At 39.5% G+C, this 22,293-nt stretch overlaps 1 protein-coding gene and 1 non-coding gene across 2 annotated transcripts; one reads left to right on the top strand and one right to left on the bottom strand.

Annotated features, from left to right (window-relative positions):
* Positions 1 to 15,569: 15,569 nt before the first annotated feature.
* Positions 15,570 to 15,667, top strand: LOC129781054 (U6atac minor spliceosomal RNA). The gene has a single exon (XR_008744084.1). It is a non-coding gene; the product is annotated as a U6atac minor spliceosomal RNA (small nuclear RNA).
* A 292-nt stretch (positions 15,668 to 15,959) lies between these two features.
* On the bottom strand, positions 15,960 to 17,120 carry LOC129777894 (leucine-rich repeat-containing protein 57). Its single transcript, XM_055784466.1, has 2 exons — positions 16,962 to 17,120; positions 15,960 to 16,896 (listed from the first exon to the last, which is right to left on the bottom strand). The coding sequence occupies exon 2, from the start codon at positions 16,892 to 16,894 to the stop codon at positions 16,178 to 16,180; it is 717 nt and encodes a 238-aa protein (XP_055640441.1). The 5' UTR covers positions 16,895 to 16,896; positions 16,962 to 17,120; the 3' UTR covers positions 15,960 to 16,177.
* Positions 17,121 to 22,293: the final 5,173 nt, after the last annotated feature.

Here is a 22,293-nt window from a genome sequence, read left to right as displayed (position 1 = left end):
GGATGGCGACGATGAAATTGATGCATTCAGGATTCAGGGAGCTGCTGTCCAGGGCTAACAAATAATCTTTCGGAGAATGTTTTAGAGCTCGGTACAAAAAGTGAGCGACACCACGATCATTCGAAGCAACCTCCTCATCCAATTCATGATCATCACCGGCCGATATTTTCATATGTTACTCACGGAGGGAAGAGCAGCAGCATCTGAAATGAGATGAATTTTAAAGCCTGATCTTCTATTGCCTTCGCCGTTAATACCACTATTCGATTCATCCTCCTCAGTTTAGCCGTTATGTATCGTAAGTCGTTTCGCCTTATTCACACCATCGCTGTTTCGTTCTTTAATCGCTGGTGTTTCCAGCTGCATGTCCTCCAGTATGGTTAGTGATCCCCGATTTTTGAAATTAATCGTTCATCCACTAATCGAATACTTTTAAGCAGTTTCTTATTCGATACGATTAATCGATCCAAATAATCGATTAATCGATTAATCGTCACACTGAGAGAAATAATTAGTTAGACTAATATTTCTCATTCGTTAGAAAGCCATCTGGAATCAAAAAAATGTTCATTACGCCTGAAAATCAATTATTATCTTTTACGCTCCCCTAAACTCGTAAACGAAGCTCATCTCGCATCGACGGCATTGAGCTTCTTTTAGGAGTTTAGGAGAGCGTCAAAGATTATGATTGATTTTCAGGATAAAACTGCAGCGGCTGTACGGTTTTTTTGCTCTGGGTTTGGATCGATTAATCGACGTAAATTATTCGTTCGCTTCGATTATTGGTTGTGCAGTATTCGTTCGATTAATAATCGATTTCTGTAGGAAGTATTCGATTAATCGATTAATCGAACGATTACCGGGGATCACTAAGTATGGTCTTTACCGTTGTTTTTGGTACATGCTATTTGTGCCGCAACAGCTGAAACAAGATGTAGTTTACGGGTCGAAAATAATGAAAATATAAGCTTTGTGTTAGCAAGTAATTTGATTTGGGAAATTACTGTAATAACAGCACAAAGATAATTTCTAAAAAGAATTACCATATTAGCTTGCTTGTGGAAGAAGATAACACCTAAGCAATTCTTACCGAATGAAAAATTATCCTGTTGCACAGAGCAGAAATTATTTGCGACTTTGCGACTTGTTCAATATTTTCGAATACACTCGCTTTTGTGTTTTGAATGACAGTTTTGCGAGAAAGAGAAAGAGCAAAAACAGTGATGCCGTTTCGCTCTGCACAAATTATTTAGTAGAATTATAGCTGAAACTATAGACACTGTTGCCTGTGGGGGAGCAAGGTGGGGTACGATTCCAGCACTTTTGTAGCACTTTGCGTCGCTCGGTCCACATTGTACCTATAACCGCTCGAAAATATAGGAAACTGGGTTGTTTGGCGCTTGATTTACATTGTACGAACAATTCCTAGAGGTGCGATTCCACTGAGGCAATACTAAATAACAGATAGCATGATATTTGATACTTGCGAATATTTATTTATTTATTTATTAATTTGGGGTAATTCATTTGGGGTAATAATGAATAAAATGTGTTAAGTATGAGTTAATTCAAAATATGTCTAATTCTGCCAAAAATGTGTCTAGTTGGTTCATTAAAATCAAAAAGTGACAGGAGGGTTGTGTCCCGACACGACCGCGTAGTTGACGTAGGATTCCGTTAGGCTATCTGTCGATTTTGGAAGTGTTGAAAAAATTACATCGGTAAATTATTTGATAATGATTTGGTGGCCCTGAAAAGGGCCGTTGGGTTTAATTGTTCGGTATTGTTTGTTCACTCCACCAGTGTTTACCGAGTGATGATGATAGAAGGATGGTAACAATCGTTGGATGGTGCGTATCAGATAAAAGATGCCGAAGTGGATCGAGATATGATGAAAACCGTTCTCTGTAATCCTAGACGAGGTCCCTTCTGTGTTATGTATAATGAAATAAAGAAAAAAAAAACTCACCAATGTAATATAAGATAAGTACCAATACCGAACATAATTATCAATTTTTCTCATCAGTAAAAACTTGTTACTTTAATATAAAGAAAACTATTTGAAATGGAAAAGGTACTTTCCTTCATATTTTTTTCTTTCTGAGTGTTTATTCAATTCAATGCGAATTTGAATTGGACAACTGCTACCATATACAATTTTACACTTACACTTTTGCTAAACTTTTCACAATACACGATCGGTTATTGATATGAAATTTCACGAAGTAACCAACGTTAACGTTCCAAATTTAAATATATTTGCTAGAATTAATCATATCACTCACCTTACTTGCAATATAAAAATGCCCCCGACTTGCATATATTTGCAATGCTGAGTTCACTCGGGCGCTTGGTTTTGATGTCTCTGTTAGGGAACACCTTTCGGTGGGAACAAAAGCTCGCTCTACTTTCATGTATTTGCAATGTCAATTTCCCCCTGGCAGCTTGGTTTTGATGTCTCTGTTAGGGAACACATTTCGGTGGGAGCGAAAGCCCCCCCTTCTTTCATGTATTTGCAATGCCGATTCCCCCAGGCTGCTTGGTTTTGATGTCTCTGTTAGGGAATCGCCGCATGTGTCGTCAATTTCGACCAATCAGAAGTGGGTATTTCCGTTAAAATAGAGGTTTAGATTTTTCAATTGTTCGATAGTTTGTTTCATGACATATATTATTTTATTCAATATAAAAAATTTCACGACGTGCTCGATTTTCGTTTTTCAATTTACACCCTAATATGTTCCCGAAAGACGTAATCCTACGTCAAAAACTCTTCTACATCAGAAAACGCACGAATACAACTTGACAGTGGTTCATTGCACCCAAAAACGGTTCTATGGAAGCTTGGTTGCAGCAACGTTGTGTTCCGAAGTGATCTATTTGGCACACGAAAGTTCAGCATTGACAGTAGATCAGGAGCATCTGCTTCTTCGTTTATCAATTTGGCCACTAGCGTCGATTGTTGTATTTTCCGGCGGCGCTTCAGTGTGTCTAAATCCAACAATCGGCATATATTAGGATAAGGAGGCAAATTGTCAGGATCTCTCCAAGGCAAGTTTCGTAAGGCCAAGCGAATGAATCGTCGTTGAATTCGTTCAATTCTTAGGCTCCATGTGACCTCATAAGGGTGCCATACAACAGATGCACTTTCCAGAATTGGACAGACAAGTGCGCAATACAATGACTTCCAACAATATGGGTTCGAAAAATCCTTCGCTATTTTCGAAATGAAGCCTAGTTGCCGTGATGCTTTCGAAACGATCATAGAGCGAAATGCCTTTTCGAACTGCAATTACATACAGAAGCATATCCTGACGTACACAATTTTCATTCTCCAAACGATTCAGCGGCCGTATAGCGAGGTATGGGTGTAGTACTCTTTCGGTTTTGACGTAGGACTACGTCTTTCATTTCTATACCGGGGTGTAAAATCAAAGTTTCGAAAACGAAAGCGTCACGCCGGAGACCGAGATTTTAAGCGTTAATAGCTCCTGAACAACTGAACGAAATGGTATGATAAACACTTCATTCGAAAGATAAAATGTCTACGCGTTATATACTTGTTACTTTTTCATCCAAAAACTTGTTTCAATAGCCTTAAAATTGCTTTCAAAACAGGCTATTGAAATCACCAATCGGTATATAAGCGAGCGCCGCTCGGACACCAACTCAATTATAATTGAACAGCGATTGGAGTATGTTGTCGCTGTTGTGGTGAAGCTAACTTCGTTTATCTTGAAAGCGCTGATGAACGGTGTCACCAAGAGCCTGTTTGTGCACCTTAGGCCAGAAGGGAATCCATCAGGAGGAGAGTGATGCCACGGTTCCGCTTGAAACATCGGAGCAGCCGCCACACACACATACACGCGCGGAACCCTCGTTGCTATCATCGTTGCTGAAAAATAATCTACCAGTTCCCCTGGGAATTGAAAAATACATTCATGCGAAAGAGTTTATTTTAATGTTTTCTATCCATACAACACTGCAACCAAATACATTTGGTTTTGTGATTTTTCAATCAATCGCAATTGACAGGAAAGCTTCTGAATATTATTTTTCCCCATCAGTAGAAAATTTTCGTATCCAATATTGAATACATAACATGAAAAACGGAAAATGTTTCACATCTCGAAAATCATGTAATTTTCGAGCGATTATTTGCTTCCTACTCATATAATGCTGCGACCAAATATATTTCGTTTTGGATTTTTCAATCAAGTGCGATCAACGTAAGACCACGTCCTTCGGCAATTTATTAGAGGTGAAATGAATCTTAAGGAATTCCCGCTCTACGCGCACTGGCAAACGATGTTTACTCAACAATTTCTCAAACGAGAAATGGGTGTTGTGAGAAAGGATTAGCGAACACAAAAACGACAAACGGGAGAAAGAGATGTTTGGAGGTTGAAGGAAATTGGCAGAAAACATCTTCATTTTATCTTTCGAATAATATGATTCATACAACTTCGTTTTGCTAGAAAGAGATTAATAATGCTCAAAGGAGGAGTCGAATCCTCCGAGGAAATTACCCAGCGCAAATTTGAGTCGACTATCGATTGCGGCATTCGTACACAAATAATTTTTTAATGCAGTATCATCAAAGTGATTTCTTCACTACATCATGTCATATATTTCATATTCTTCATTATGAAATCCATATCCATGGCACCTATCGGTATCGAATTATCATCGACGCCACGATTTTCGCTAAATGCTCCTTTCAGTTCGGCCTGTAAAAAACTTTTCTGAACTCTAATCCATCAAATTTGGAGCCCTGAAAAGGGCCGTTGATTATATGCTAAGCTAATATAGCACACTCTCCTCGGATACGATGGGCCAGCTGGATGTCCTTGGGTATGATGTGATGCGTTTTGCATGGATAGCACACAAATTGGTATCTTCGAATAGGCCTCCTGCAGCGTCATAACCGCGGAACTTTGGAAGCGCAAGTCGGTTTTGAAGTCCTGAGCAATTCCACGAACCAAATGCTGCAAAGGTAGCTTGCGGATCATCAATTCGGTCGACTTCTGATAGCGACGAATTTCACGCAAAGTTCCCGGTCGATAGCGTTGTGGCTTCTTCACGCTTCCTGCGGCTGGTGCACTTATCCGATCTGCTTTCGTGGTGCCTTACCATCGAAAGAGAGAGAGCTGTCTGCTTGGTCCCAAACAAACGAGTTTTCACGGTGCGAGAGTAGAGTAAGAAATGAACAAAAGCAAAGGAAGCGTCATTTTATAAACCATAATAGTATAGAATGTAAACCCCACCCTTATTATATTCGTTGCTTACCCTGAGAGAGAAACGAATAACATCGAAGTATGTACACAGTAAGCTCATATAATAAAGAGGGTCGCTATCAGAAGTCGACCGAATTGCTGATCCGCAAGCTACCTTTGCAGCATTTGGTCCGTGGAATTGTTCAGGACTTCAAAACCGACTTGCGCTTCCAAAGTTCCGCGGTTATGACGCTGCAGGAGGCCTATTCGAAGATACCAATTTGTGTGCTATCCACGCAAAACGCATCACATCATGGACATTCAGCTGGCCAGTCGAATCCAAGGAGAGCGTGCTATATTAGCTTAGCATATAATCAACGGCCCTTTCAGGGCTCCAAATTTGATGGTTTAGAGTTCAGAAAAGTTTTTTGCAGGTCAAACTGAAAGGAGTATTTTCGTTTGGATGCCATTCAGCATCGAGAAAATTTCGGAAAGATCTAATCGTTGCTGCAAGTTCCCCAGGTAATTGAAAAATACATTCATGCGAAAGAGTTTATTTTAATGTTTTCTATCCTTGTAACACTGTGACCAAATATTTTCCAATCAAATGCTATTAACAGGTGGTTATTTTAATGTTTTCTTACCATATAACACAGCGCTGGAAGCTGGAAAGCTTCTGAAGATTATTCTTCCACATCAGTAGGATATTTTCGTATCCAATATTGTATGCGTACGCAACGGAAAATGTTTCGTATCGCGAAAATTATATAATTTTCAATCGATTATTGCTCAGTCACCGAAATTTTCATACTCAGAGAGTTCATTCCCCTCTAGTTTGCCTTCCAAATTGCCATCGTGAACCACACCTTCTCTCAAGTCAATCACGCACGAAAAGCATACTTAAGCGATATTCTGGTGGTGAAACCCATTCATTTTTTTCGTGAGGACATCGACAAGACAACTAGTGATGTCTAAATTTTTCATTTATTCGATTATCGATTAATCGTTGGGACATTTTTCAATATTCGATTCATTCGAATAATTGTCTTTCAATATTCGATTAATCGAACGAATATTTATTTCTTGAAATAATCACGTATCACGTTGTCATTCTGGTCGCGTGATCTATCGGGTTGTCGATGTTAGATGGTTGGATGAAAAATGTTGGATAAAAAAAATATATAGCCTTATTCTTAGCCTAAAAAGAAAAAGACGGGTGGGTAATGTCGGGGACATAACCGGAGTAACGTAGGACTATATAAAGGGGACAGCTTTTGTTAAATATATATTTTAAATATATTGTTTTATTTTCTTCTCCTACGTGAATACCTACCTATCTACCTGAAAAATGGATTAGTTTACTAAATGAAACTAATTGTTGCCTTGATGAGCGCCGAACCGAAGCTGCTCTGTTCTTGATGCGGGTTTTCTGATTGTCGTGAGCAGCTTTGCAAGCCAACTCGAGCACTCCGACGGCCGAAACTCTATAATCGTTGTTAGGTATACTGGTGCTCCGGCACCAATCCGTTCGGCCTAGTTACCCTTGCGGAGCAATCAGTGAATGCGACCAACAGGGAACTGGAGACCTGCACGGTTCGAGTGAGACTTTGCCTTTCCCTTAACTTGTCCTCCTTTGTTACGTCCACGATGCCGATTCACGGGTTTACGGTTTACGGGTTTACGGTTTGAAAGAAAATAAGATATTTTTTTGGGGTCCGCGTGTTTTATACTCTAGCGGTACACACTCACAGGATAGAGACAAATCTGCAGACTCAGCCAGAGGGGCGAGTCCAACGAGACGAACGAATGAGCGTTAAAAGGGAGCGATGGCAAAAAAATACATTCATTACGATTTGTTCGCTCGTTGGATTCACATGCAGGCTAAAAAGGGTCCTTTTCCGGATCACAAAATTATCTTCAATCTAAAGAGTTTATTGTTTTGTTGTCACTCGATATCCCCATCTTGTTCGGCTAAACCTTCCTGTTTAGCGATTGCATTTGCCACTCGCCACAGCTTTCACAGTTGGAAAATTTCTTCCCATCCAGCTTGTGACATATTTTACAGTAAATTACATTCAATGGCACGTCGTATTACCACCACTCAGTATCGGATTGGAGGTAATTTTAACCTGTAATTGAACATTTGCGATGACAGTGGTACAGTGTTGACTTTCAATGTGGGGTCATAATTTGGACCCCGAACTCTAAATGTCCAAAAATGTCCAACTAAATATGTCGCACTTGTAGGTCCGTCCAATTAGCTAAATGTCGAGATAAGTGTAAATTACTGTACTTTCAATCTAGAAGCAATTTAAGAATTGGTGAAAATCAATAAGCTCAGAACAACTGCCAAATTCACATACTCATCATATCCTGGCAAATAAATTATGAAAAAATCAATTTGTGTTTTATTATTATTTTGGATATTGTTAAGAAAGCATTGAACTGTATTTCCTAAACTCTTTTTTGGAAGGTTAAAATGGCCCTGAAAAGCGCCTTGTTTTATGGAATGGTTCCAATTTAGAAAACTTTGTACTCGTGGTTTTGAAAAAAAAACCTTTTCGAACGCCATCGATGCCGCCTTGTTCTGGATTTGCCACCAAAGCAGTTTGTATAAAGAACAAACGTTTTTCTTCTGCTACATGCTGCCGTTTTGCGATTGCGTTTGTCACTCGCTGCAACTGCCTGTTGTTGTCTTGATGTCCACCGAACCGAATGTGGTCTGTTCTGAATGCAGGTTTTCTTATCGTCGCGAGCAGCTTTGTCAGTCAACTCGATCACTTCAGCGGCCGAAACTATATAACGCCGGCTAGGTGGACTGGTGCACTGGTACTAACGCGCTCGGCCTAGCTACCCTTGCGGGGAACTCCAGATCAACACGGTTCGAGCGGGATTTTGCCTTTCCCTTCACTTTTCCTCCTTTACCATGTCCAGACATGGCTGCTTGGGTTGGTTTGTTGATGTGTTGTGATGCGAACCGATATGGTGTACGGTTTGAATGAGAATGATCGTTACGGCAGCGGAGCGGGGGTTTTTAAGCTGACTGGCTGGCTCGAGAATTACACATGTGTGAAACTGCGACCAATATTTCGTTCATTTTTTCTTTTTCCTTTCCAATCGTGCTTCATTCTATTTCGTTGCTGCTCTGGTTGCCCGGTTTGGTCGGTACGATTTGAGGAGCACAAAATGGACCAATCAAAAATGGGCACATAGTGCATTTGGACAATGCTTGATATTTCACAATTATTCAATTATTTATCTCAAGAAAAATGAAATGTTATTCGTAATGATAGATGCGTAGATATATTTCCTATCAATTGATGCAAAAACCTTTGCGATCTATTGAGAAATGCTCGAGTTATAAGCGTTCCAAATCTTGCATTTTTTCCTACTTGTTCAGTGCCTAGATTTCCATTTCACCCCCTATATCTTCCGGTTAGACGTAGTCCTACGCCAAAATGCATTAGACTTGAGAAAGATTTCTTTTTTAATTAATCGCGATTACAGTGACAACTATTCGATGTATTCATATTTTGATTTCAATTTAATTTCGATACAAAATTAATCGATTACAATTTCAGATATTCGATTATTTGAATTAATCGAACGATTAACCGGCGTCTCTAAAGACAACATCGTTACTGAACGAGCTGAACGTGCTGGACGAGCTAGGCGGCGAGAAATCGAGGGATTCATTACCTGGCCTGAACTGACCTGAAATGCAATCAGTTTGTTTTAACTGTGAGGGAGCGCAGAAAAGCCGATCGATCAGAAGGAGAAGAGAAGGTGACCAAGAGAGTATCAGCATCGAAAAACGGTTCCCCGGAAAGACAACTAGTGATGTCGAAATTTTTCATTTATTCGATTATCGATTAATCGTTGGGACATTTTTCAATATTCGATTCATTCGAATAATTGTCTTTCAATATTCGATTAATCGAACGAAAATTTATTTCTTGAAATAATCACGTATCACGTTGTCATTCTGGTCGCGTGATCTATCGGGTTGTCGATGTTAGATGGTTGGATGAAAAATGTTGGATAAAAAAAATATATAGCCTTATTCTTAGCCTAAAAATGCATTAAACCTGAGAAAGATTTCTTTTTTAATTAATCGCGATTACAGTGACAATTATTCGATGTATTCATATTTTGATTTCAAATTAATTTCGATACAAAATTAATCGATTACAATTTCAGATATTCGATTATTTGAATTAATCGAACGATTAACCGGCGTCTCTAAAGACAACATCGTTACTGAACGAGCTGAACGTGCTGGACGAGCTGGGCGGCGAGGAATCGAGGGATTCATTACCTGGCCTGAACTGACCTGAATTGCAATCAGTCACAGACCAAGAGAGTATCAGCATCGAAAAACGGTTCCCCGGAAAGACATCAAAGCCATACACGCGCGGAATTCTTTTCGTTTGGATGCCACTCAGCATTGAGAAAATTCCGGAAAGATCAAATCGTTGCTGAAAAATAATCTGCCAGTTCCCCTGGTAATTGAAAAATACATTCATGCGAGTTTATTTTAATGTTTTCTGTCCATATAATAATGCGACCACATACATTTGGTTTTGTGATTTGTCAATCAAGTGCAGTTAGCAGGAAGGCTTCTTCAGAACAAGATTTTTTGTATCCAATATTGGATGCATAAAATCTTGAGCTTCTAACGTAACGCTCTCGTTTTCGAAGTCCCCCAAATATTCATTTATTCATTCATTCAGAATGGATTTAGATTCAACTGCATACAAATGATCTCTAAATCAACGATAGTCCTACGTCACCCTTGCGGTTATACCATAGATATAACCCACTTCCTGTTTTTGGAATCCAATCTTTTGCAAATGGTTCCAAACGGTTTTATGGTCTATACCCAGTTCCTGGTCAATCGAGCGAGTGCTCACATGCCGGTCTACTTGGATGATTTGAACGAGTTTATCGGTTTCCACAACGATTGGCCTACCAGTACGGGGTGTATCTTCGACAGCCACTACACCAGAACGATATCGATCAAACCAACGTTGTGCTGTGCGAATCGTTACAGTATCGGGTCCATAAACTACACGATTTTTTTCGGCCGCCTTCGTTGCAGTTTTACCTCGCAGGTAGTAAAAACGTAAAATATGGAGAATTTCTTCTGATACATCAAATGGATGCCCTGGAAAACCCTTTTCCTGTATGTACTTGTATCCTTTAAACGGGTTAGGTGACATAACGTGGTAGAATTCGGTACCGCATTCTGTTCAAAAATGTACACAAAAATACCATCAAAGCCATTACTACTATTAGCATACCTAGTTGTTTTTACTGTAGTAGGCATGAACTAGGATGGTTACTATTAGCAACGTGATTTTTCACTTCAGTTAGTTTGAGCAGAGCACGAAATAAAGATAGACGTTTTTACTTAACACGTGTTCTTTTCAATTGCAACAAATTTTGGCGACGAGGACAAAGTGGAAATCGGAGTCAATAGAAGCTTACATCATCTAAAATGGCAAGCGGAGGAGGAGAACCAGCCGGAGAAGCGATCCAGGACATGCAAACGGCGATTTTGCAAATCACCCAACTCTTGCAGCGGTTTGCAGTTCTCAGGCAGCCAAATCCGAAACACACGTTGGAAGCCCTTTCTTCCAACATCAGCGAGTTTTCTTTCAACCCAGAAAATGGCGTCACATTCAAGAAATGGTTAGCACGCTATACCGACCTTTTCGAGAGCGACGCGCAGCATTTGGATGATGCAGCCAAGGTTCGGCTGTTGCTGCGAAAATTGGACACCGCTTCCCACAGTCGGTATTTGAATTACATCCTTCCAAGGATCCCTAAGGATGTTACGTTCAAGGACACCGTGGAAACGTTAACCAAAATTTTCGGAGAACAAACCTCACTTTTCCGACGCCGGTTCCAGTGTCTCCAACTGGCGAAAAGCGAAGGAGACGACATCATAACCTACGGCGGAAAGGTAAACCGAGCGTGTGAAGATTTCGATTTTGCGAACCTCGACCAGTTCAAATGTCTGGTTTTCGTGACCGGACTGAAGGCATCCAAGCACGCTGATATTCGGACGAGATTGCTCACCCGGATATAAAACGAGAGACCGGACGCACCAGTGACTCTTCAAACTCTCATCGACGAGTTCCAGCAGCTCGTTAATCTGAAAGCAGACACCAGCTTGATTGAGCATCCAGCCAGCTCGAAAGCAGCAGTACATGCCATCAATGAGAAGAAGAGACTTTCAGAAGTTCCCAAGCCCTCGTTTAAACCGGAAGCCAAATCTCCAAAAACGACGTGCAATGCGGCCAGATGCACTTCGTGAAGGATTGCACATACAGCAGCCATCTGTGCAAATCTTGCAACCGTGTGGGATACAAGGAAGGGTACTGCGGATGCTTCACCAAGACTTCAAACGCGCCTGCTGGGGATAATTCCAACCAAAAGGGTAAGAAGAACCAGAAGAAGAAGACCAAGTACCAAGCCAACATCGTTCACACTGTATATCACACCGGTAATCTCACCCGTTTCGTCACGACAATGATGAACGGACGTCAAGCCACACTGCAACTCGACAGTGGATCACCAATCACCATCATCAGTGAAGAGACCTGGAGGAAGGTTGGATCAACTGCACTCAAGCCATCGTCCTGTGAAGCACTTTCTGCAACCAAAGATCCTCTGCCGCTGCTGGGGGAATTCACCTGTCTCGTAGGAGTCAACGACGTCATCAAGCCTGGACTATGCCGAGTAACGTCAGTCAAGGGACTCAACTTGTTCGGCTCGGAATGGATGGACCTCTTCGAGATGTGGACGAAACCATTGTCATCGTTCATTAATCAAGTGAATCAATCCAATTCAAATTCCTTTTCTGGAAAGCATTTCCTCATGCGGTTTCCCGAAGTTTTTCAGGACACTCTTGGGTATTGCCAGAAAGCTCAAATCAGTCTTCACCTAAAGCCAAATGCCAGACCGATTTTTCGACCCAAACGCCCGGTTCCATACAACGCCATTCCCTTTGTCGAAACCGAGCTCAATCGTCTGAAGCAGTTGGGTATTATCTCACCAGTAGATTACTCCGACTGGACAGCTCCTATCGTGGCAGTTCGGAAGCCGGGTGGCAAGGTTCGATTTGTGCCGACTACTCAACTGGGCTGAACTCGATGTTGGAGGCGCACAATTTTCCGCTTCCCACACCGAACGACATCTTCTCGAAGTTGGCTGGAAGCAAAGCGTTTAGCATAATCGATCTGTCGGACGCTTACCTACAGGTTGAAGTCGACGATGCATCGAAGCGACTCCTCACCATCAACACCCACCGGGGCCTATTCAACTTCAACAGGCTGGCTCCTGGTGTAAAGTCAGCACCCGGTGCTTTCCAACAGCTAATGCACACCATGATTGCTGGGATTTCCGGTGTTGAGGTATTCCTGGATGACTTCATCATCTTCAGCAAAAACGAGGAGCAACACTATCAGACGTTGTGCACCCTGTTCAGTTGCCTCCAAGAATATGGGTTCCATCTGAAGCTGGAAAAGTGTCATTTCTATCAGCGGGAAATCAAATATCTGGGGCACATCGTCGACACAAATGGCCTACACCCAGATCCGGAGAAAACAGCAGCAATTTCCACGATGCCACGTCCAACCGATATTTCCACACTGCGATCATTCTTGGGCGCAGTGAATTTTTACGGAAAATTCATCCGTGAAATGCATCAACTCCGAAGACCGCTGGATCAACTTCTGAAAAAAGATGCAAAATTCGTTTGGAGTGCCGAATGCCAACAAACCTTCACCGACATCAAGTAAGTTCTTCAATCGGACCTATTACTTACCCACTATGACCCAGCGTTGGAGATCATCGTGGCGGGTGATACATCCAACACCGGCATTGGAGCGGTCATCATGCATCGTTTCCCGGACGGTCGTATCAAGGCAGTCGCTCATGCGTCCAAGACTCTGTCGTCGGCTGAACAAAACTACGGACAAATCGAAAAGGAGGCGCTCGCTCTGGTCTTTGCTGTCACCAAGTTCCACCGCATGCTGTTGGGACGAAGGTTCAAGCTACAGACTGACCACCAGCCACTGGTGAAAGTCTTTGGATCGAAGAAAGGAGTTCCCATCCACACGGCAAATCGGTTGAAGCGTTGGGCACTTACCAGTGTTTGGATTTCGATCAAAATCAAATGATACACAATGTGTCATGCAAGTAAACTCTCACGAACATATAACAAAATATGAGAGGATCATTCAGATACTTGTATGAATGTCAGCAATCACTTTTGTAGCATTTAGTGATTAAACTAAGAGAGGAACGAAGACTGTTGTTTGCATATTCGAACTGTATCAAACATGGCACACTATTTTCGAAGCCTGCATACAAGTTTGAACCGCATATATCGTCCCATTTTACTATAGCGAAACCCACTGCACAGACAAGTGCAAAGCAATAAATGATACAAGAAAAATTACGTCATCATTACGTCATCATTACGTCACCATTTGCGGAGAGCAGCGAATGGGAAAAGAGATAAAACGCGAGAGTTTTTGCTTCTCACTGGAGCGGTGTTGCTAGTAAAACTATGCGGTCTATATGAATATACACATTTCAAGGGATAGCGGCGTTAAAAATGGAAAATATAATCTGTCTACCCTTCCCTTAGCCTCTATCGAGCTAAATAATCATATAGTTTGCACTCTCTGAGACTTAAAAATCAGGATCTGCTACATTAGCTGAATATGAATCTTTCGCTTTGCGTTGTCCGTACGATCCTGCTGTTTCATGATGCATGGAGAGGTCGGTATGCATATGTTAGAGGCAAAGAAGAAAATAAGCTTTCTGCACCGAAAGCGTATATGATAGCTTTGCGTGCATGCTGGTGTGCAATGAAGTGCGAGCCGATGCAGAGTTGTCTCGTTCTCTTTTGTGTCGTGATTTGCAGCACATAACAATAGAATACCGCTGGGGGAAATGTTTCCTGAAAGATCATATTTGAAAGAACGAAAGCGATTTTTTCAATGAGTGGATCATTTGGCAAACACGATTTCGATATCGAGTTCGTATCTACCAACAATTTCGGCTATGCGGATGTACTATCGAGGCTCATCACTGCGTCACTGCGCAAAATCCAAGAGGGGGAAGGATTACCAGCATCTGCAGCACTACAAACCTTTCTGCAGGTGTATCGAGCAACTCCGTCCAATCTGTTCGAGGGCAAATCCCCTTCGGAAGTGCTGAACGGCAGAAAAATGCGGACAACATTGGATTTGCTGAAGCCTTCGAACATACTTCCACAACCACCGGTAGCAGCCAAGCCTTGCCAAGCACGGAAACTTGCAGCCGGATCACTGGTATTCGCGAAGGTGCACTAAAACACCACCTGGAAGTGGCAATCTGGAGTCATCATTGAGGCGATTGGGAATGTACATTACAATGTACTTCTTGATGCACCATCCGGACGGAAGCGGCTAATTCGTTCTCACATCGATCAACTTCGGACCAACGACTCTGGAAAACAAGAAAAAACAGAAATTGAACTACCGCTGAGCATTCTTTTGGGCGATTTCGGAATGACAACAAATGCGGAGTTTCCCGATGAAAATGCTTCTTTTCTTTCAGCACAAGAATTACCTGACCTTCCGGACGATCCGGAAATTCCAGACGATCCTGAACTTCCGGACGATGAACCGGAGCCTATTCAACCTGGACCATTTTTTGCAGTACATGGTTCTACGCTGGCACGATCAAAGTCAAAACGAAACATCAACGCTCCACAACGTTTTCAAGACTATGTTCTTTCTTAGGGGGGAGATATTAGCATCCCTAGTTGTTTTTACTGTAGTAGGCATGAACTAGGATGGTTACTATTAGCAACGTGATTTTTCACTTTAGTTAGTTTGAGCTGAGCACGAAATAAAGATAGAGGTTTTTACTTAACACGTGTTCTTTTCAATTGCAACAACTACCTTTTTCTTCTGTTTATTCAATCATGCAGAAAAAGACAAAGAGTCATCATGTATCATTTTTAAACACAAGTCTAAATATTTAAGACCTACATAAATATAAGCCTGAGTCAAATCAATCTATGACTACAAAATATATATTATAGATAAAAATAGCATTATCTCCTTCCTTACCACGTTGTCCGGAACATTGTTTGTAATAACTTTAAAATCCGAATCTGTACATTGGATTTTTTTTGTGTCGGCGATAAAAAGATGAAGAAGATAGATACGTGAACGATTGTTTTTGTGATGCATTCAATGATTGAAAACTAATGGTGTGCATCCATTAACTCGATTTGTTTACATTTATTACATAGGTCATTTTCAAAAGTTACGCGAGAATTCATTTTACGCGTCGTTTGAAAGGACAGCAGGTTAGCACTCCCCTTGACAAGAATGGAACAAATCTGGGAAGGATCAACTCACATTATGAGCTAACACCCGAATTTAGGCAAAAAGATGGCTCGTTGTGTCGGGGAGGAAGCGAGTGGATAGTGCAATCAAAAGAAAACATACCCAATTAAATCGTCAAATTGTTAACTTTTTTTTACTATATTCACTGTTTATGTTTCAAGCAAAAAAAATCTGGATAAATTTCCTATCTAATGATATAAAACACAACATATGTCGCAATAACCATTTTTAGTAATATGCGTTTGAAAACTCTTAATAAATCGTTACATTTTTCGTAGTGACCCCCCTATATAGAAATCAAAGACATAGTCCTATGTCAAAATAATACAAATTTTATTCATGTATTAAAATAAATTACACATATACAAATATGAATAGATTATTCATATTTAACAAACAGCACTTTTCTTCGAAAATTATTCATTGTGTATTCACGAAAGTAGCTCAGAACAGAGGTGCAACACACCAATTTGTTAATTGAAAACAAAACGATATTGAAGTTAGCTATGCAAGATTGTTTCATAATGTTTTTATTTAACATAATCCTCAAAATATTTTTTTCCGAGCAGCTGTGTACCGTTCCATGTATTCGTCATATCCGTCAAGTTCAGAGAATGCCTTCGAATTAAATAGATTGCCATCCACAGACAGGTTGCATATTTGCGAGTCCTTCAGTATTTTAGATAGAACTGTGCTCAATTGCAAGCAATTTTCTTCTATTCGAAGCGTTTTAAGCCTAGGGCAAATGGCAATGTTTTCCGAAATATCCGAAATTTGATTCTGATTAACATTCAACTCTGTTGCGTGTAACGTTCCGACCTCTGGAGGTATGGTCCGTATTTTATTTCGTGACACGTCCAGTATATCCAAATGTTTTAATCCACAAACCATTGTGGGGAACTCTACTATTTGATTGTTACTAAGATTTACTTGTTTCAAATTTTTGCATTGACTAACACTGATGGGTATTCTTTCAATCATATTATTCATGGCATTGATCGTTTCCAGCTTCAATAATGCACCTAGTACTTCCGGCAATAAAGTCAGCCTATTTCCGCTAACATTCAAATGCTTCAATGCAGTGAACCTGCCAATCTCGTCCGATATTTCGATAAAACGGTTTTCGGACAAATCCAATGTTTTCAGTACATTAGGAAATGTTTTCAAAGCTGATGGAAACTCATTAAGCCTCAATTGCGATATTTTCAGCACTCCAGTTTTCTGTGCCGTTTCAAGGTGTTGTTTGACATGTTTATTTCCCATGACTATAATATTGAGAAAAAAAAACAACAAAATCAACTTTTATAATTTATCTTGTTGGATAATTTACCTTTTAATACGAAATTAAAAACTTGAGTATTTTTGGCCTTCTAGGCCTACGATAACGATAGATAAACAGAACGATGTTTATGACTGGAAATTATTACTTGAAAAAGAAATGACACTTAAAGGCTGATTTAGACGGTGCCAGTCAACGTGTAGTAGAAGAATCCAATCACTAGAGTCTAGTTATTAGAGCCATGTAAACACCCGGCTCCAGTTACTTGCGCAAGTATCGCACAAGTAATTGGCCACGCCAGCGAATAGAAAATTTTCTAGATACTGGCGCCAATAGATAAATGACAATTTCTTCCAAACAGTGCGTCATTTTAGACATTTGTGTGAAATCGAAATGCCAGGCAGTTTCAGTTTTGCCATATATTTATTTGTACTGGAAGGGGAAAAATCTTTTTCGGCTATGGTGAAGACAATTATTAAACGGTGTTATTTGGCTTGCTCTGTAATTTGTATGTTTGTATGTTTGTAACATGTTTGTTTGTAGCGCTTTACCACATTAAAAGAAATTTAACCCCCTTCCTGTTGACCGATTGGTCTGAAATTTGGAACACACATTACATATTTTTTACATATTTTCTCAAAATCTCATCAACAAGGGTATCAAATGAAAGGGCTTGACTAGTAGAACACAGTTATTCATGAGAAATGCAAATCCAAAATGGCCGCCACCACAAAATGACGTATCACATATTTTCTCAAAACCCTTTTAATATGGGTATCAAATGAAAGGCCTCGACTAGTAGAACACAGTTATTCACGAGAAATGCAAATCCAAAATGGCCGCCACCATAAAATGGCGGTTCACATATTTTCTCAAAATACCATCAACATGGGTATCAAAGGAAAGGGCTTGACTAGTAGAACACAGTTTTTCATGAGAAATGCAAATACAAAATGGCCGCCACCACAAAATGGCGGATTGCATATTTTCTTTAAACCCTATCAATATGGGTATCAAATGAAAGAACTTGATTAGTAGAACACATTTATCCATAAGAAATGCAAATTCAAAATGGCCGCCACCACAGAATGGTGGATTACATATTTTCTCAAAATCCCATCAACATGGGTATCAAATGAAAGGGCTTGACTAGTAGAACACAGTTATTCATGAGAAATGCAAATCCAAAATGGCCGCCACCACAAAATGACGTATCACATATTTTCTCAAAACCCTTTTAATATGGGTATCAAATGAAAGGCCTCGACTAGTAGAACACAGTTATTCACGAGAAATGCAAATCCAAAATGGCCGCCACCATAAAATGGCGGTTCACATATTTTCTCAAAATCCCATCAACATGGGTATCAAAGGAAAGGGCTTGACTAGTAGAACACAGTTTTTCATGAGAAATGCAAATACAAAATGGCCGCCACCACAAAATGGCGGATTGCATATTTTCTTTAAACCCGATCAATGTGGGTATCAAATAAAAGGACTTGACTAGTAGAACACAGTTATCCATGAGAAATGCAAATTCAAAATGGCCGCCACCACAGAATGGCGGATTACATATTTTCTCAAAATCCCATCAACAAGGGTATCAAATGAAAGAGCTTAACTAGTAGAACATAGTTATTCATGAGAAATACAAATCCAAAATGGCCGCCACCACAAAATGGCGGATCACATATTTTCTCAAAACCCTATCAACATGGGTATCAAATGAAAGGGCTTGACTAGTAGAACACAATCATTCATGAGAAATGCAAATCCGAATGGCCGCCACCACAAATTGACGGATCACATATTTTCTCAAAACCCTTTTAATATGAGTATCAAATGAAAGGGCTTGACTAGTAGAACACAGTTATTCATGAAAAATGCAAATCCAAGATGGCGGCCACTACAAAATGGCGGATTACATATTTTCTCAGAACCCCATCAATATGGGTATCAAATGAAAGGGCTTGACTAGTAGAACACAGTTATTCATGAGAAATGCAAATCCAAAATGGCCGCCACCATAAATTGGCGGTTCACATATTTTCTCAAAATCCCATCAACATGGGTATCAAAGGAAAGGGCTTGACTAGTAGAACACAGTTTTTCATGAGAAATGCAAATACAAAATGGCCGCCACCACAAAATGGTGGATTACATATTTTCTTTAAACACGATCAATGTTGGTATCAAATGGAAGGACTTGACTAGTAGAACACAGTTATCCATGAGAAATGCAAATTCAAAATGGCCGCCACCACAGAATGGCGGATTACATATTTTCTCAAAATCCCATCAACAAGGGTATCAAATGAAAGAGCTTAACTAGTAGAACATAGTTATTCATGAGAAATACAAATCCAAAATGGCCGCCACCACAAAATGGCGGATCACATATTTTCTCAAAACCCTATCAATATGGGTATCAAATGAAAGGGCTTGACTAGTAGAACACAATTATTCATGAGAAATGCAAATCCGAAATGGCCGCCACCATAAATTGACGGATCACATATTTTCTCAAAACCCTTTTAATATGAGTATCAAATGAAAGGGCTTGACTAGTAGAACACAGTTATTCATGAAAAATGCAAATCCAAGATGGCGGCCACTACAAAATGGCGGATTACATATTTTCTCAGAACCCCATCAATATGGGTATCAAATGAAAGGGCTTGACTAGTAGAACACAGCTATTCATGAGAAATGCAAATCCAGAATGGCCGCCACCACAAAACGGTGGTTCACATATTTTCTCAAAACCCTTGTAATATGGGTATCAAATGAAAGGGCTTGACTAGTAGAATACAGTTATTTATGAAAAATGCAAATCTAAAATGGCGGCCACTACAAAATGGGGGATTACATATTTTCAGAAATTTATGGAAAATTATGAAAAATGCAAATCCAAAATGACCGCCATCATAAAATGGCGCCATGTTTTTCTCAAAGCCCATCAATATGGGTATCAAATGAAGATGCTCGACTGGTAGAACACAGTAGATCATGAAAAATCCCAACAAACATTGAAACATACTTTTAATTCTACTGTCATTATAAAACTGCGTATTCCATGTTCATGGAAAATTTGAATTGGCCGCCGCTAAAAAATGCTGAATGGCTTGACTTGGAGAATACACTACACTATGAACAACCTAATTTCGAAAAGGTCACCGCCATAAAATGTTCCACTATGTATTTTTTGCAATCCCCTCAATATTAGTATCAAATGAAATGATTTCACTAATAGAATACAGTACACCATCGAAATATTCCGAAGAAAGTTAAGTAAGAAACAAAAATTGAAAAAACACAATTTTCTTAAATGTTTTTCATGTAGAGAAACTAGGAAATAAAATAAGTAAAAAAACCTTTTTAAGTTAAACGGTTTAATGTACTAAGAGCTAGAAAATAATTGGACAAGTAGCTGTTAGTAATTATCACATCCGTTCTTTCATTGATCTAGGGCAATGATGAGACGAAAATAACATCGTGGGGTACATGATGAAACAACTAACTGTGGATAATGGAAATCCAACGTTTATTTCTTACCTAATTTTCTTCGGAATATTCTCATGATGTATTGTATTCTATTAGTCAAATCATTTTATTTGATACCGATATTGAGGGAATTGCAAAAAATACATAGTCGACCATTTAGTGGCGGCGACCTTTTTGAATTTATGTTGTTTATTATGTTTCGTGTTCTTCATGCCAAGTCATTCAGCCATTTTTAGCGAAGGCCAAAATAAATTTTTCAAGGTCATAGAATACGTAGTTTGATAATGGCAGTAGAATTAAAAGTATGTTCCATATTTCAGATCAATCAGTCAATAGGAACGGGGCAATTTTCTATTAATATGGGACAACCCTACAAACATTCAAACATACATACAAACAGGTCAAGCTGAATGAAACCATTTAAAAAGTAATTAGTTGTTTGGGGACTGCGGTCATTTTGGATTTGCATTTTTCATAAATTACTGTCTTCTACTAGTCAATCCCTTTCATTTGATATACATATTGATGGGGTTCTGATAAAATGTGTAATCTGCCATTTTGTAGTGGTCGCCATCTTGGATTTGCATTTCTCGTGTATAACTGTGTTCTACTAGTTAAGCTCTTTTATCTGATACCCATATTGATGGGGTTTTGAGACAACGTGTAATCAGTCATTTTGTGGTGGCGGCCATTTTTGATTCGCATTTTTTATAAATAAATGTGTTCTACTAGTCAATCCCTTTCATTTGATATCCATATTGATCGGGTTTAAAGAAAATATGTAATACGCCATTTTGTGGTGGCAGCCATTTTTGATTTGCATTTTTCATAAATAACTATCAATCCCTTTCATTTGATACCCACATTTATCGGGTTTAAAGAAAATATGTAATCCACCATTTTGTGGTGGCAACCATTTTGGATTTGCATTTCTCATGAATAACTGTGTTCTACTAGTCAAGCCCTTTCATTTGATACCCATATTGATGGGGTTTTAAGAAAATATGTAATCCGTAATTTTGTGGTGGCGGCCATTTTGGATTTGCATTTCTCATGAATAACTACTAGTCAAGCCCTTTCATTTGATACCCATATTGATGGGATTTTAAGAAAATATGTAATCCGTAATTTTGTGGTGGCGGCCATTTTGGATTTGCATTTCTCATGAATAACTACTAGTCAAGACCTTTCAGTTGATATCCATATTGAAGGAGTTTGGGAGAACATGTAATCCCCCATTTTGTAGCGGCAGCCATCTTGGAGTTTTAAAATCATGAAATTCCCAGTTTTATAATGACTGCAGAGATAAAGGTGTGTTCCAAATTTCAGATCAATCGGTCAACAGGAAGGGGCTCAAATTTCTATCGATGTAGTAATGCGCTACAGACAAACATGTTACAAACATATGAACATACAAACATACAAATTACAGGGCAAGCTAAATAAAACCGTTTAAAAACAGTTCCTATCGGTGCTTTATGAGAAACATCTGTGTTCTTACTGTATAGAACAAAACAAAAAAAAAACTGAAAAAATATACCTTTCCGGATAAATCTGTACATTTGCCAACACTGGATGGTTCGACGGTACAAGGAACATCAAATTCAATTCCCTCAACGTATACATGGTAGAATCTCCATTCGCGTTGACGGCATTTTTCTTCATGTGTTCGATTTGTGAAGCGAAAATGATCATGGAAATATCAGGAAATTTATATAAAAACAGCTGATGAAGGTTCATTACGACGTGTTTTAATTAGTAAACTAACCAGAAGTAAAATTTTTTATTCAAATTTTGACAATTTAAAACTGCCCCCGGGGCTACAAAACCGATAAAGATTAATTTGCTTCCCAAAGTGGTAATCGCCACCAGATGTCGC

This window comes from Toxorhynchites rutilus, chromosome 3, assembly GCF_029784135.1.
Source record: "Toxorhynchites rutilus septentrionalis strain SRP chromosome 3, ASM2978413v1, whole genome shotgun sequence".
Classification (NCBI taxonomy): Eukaryota; Metazoa; Arthropoda; class Insecta; order Diptera; family Culicidae; genus Toxorhynchites; species Toxorhynchites rutilus.
The sequence above is the reverse complement of the archived record's forward strand: the minus strand, read 5'-3'. Positions and strand labels throughout refer to the sequence as shown.

Coding starts and splice junctions, on each gene's coding strand:
- LOC129777894 (XM_055784466.1), bottom strand. CDS start 16,894: ATGGGAAATAAACATGTCAAACAACACCTTGAAACGGCACAGAAAACT.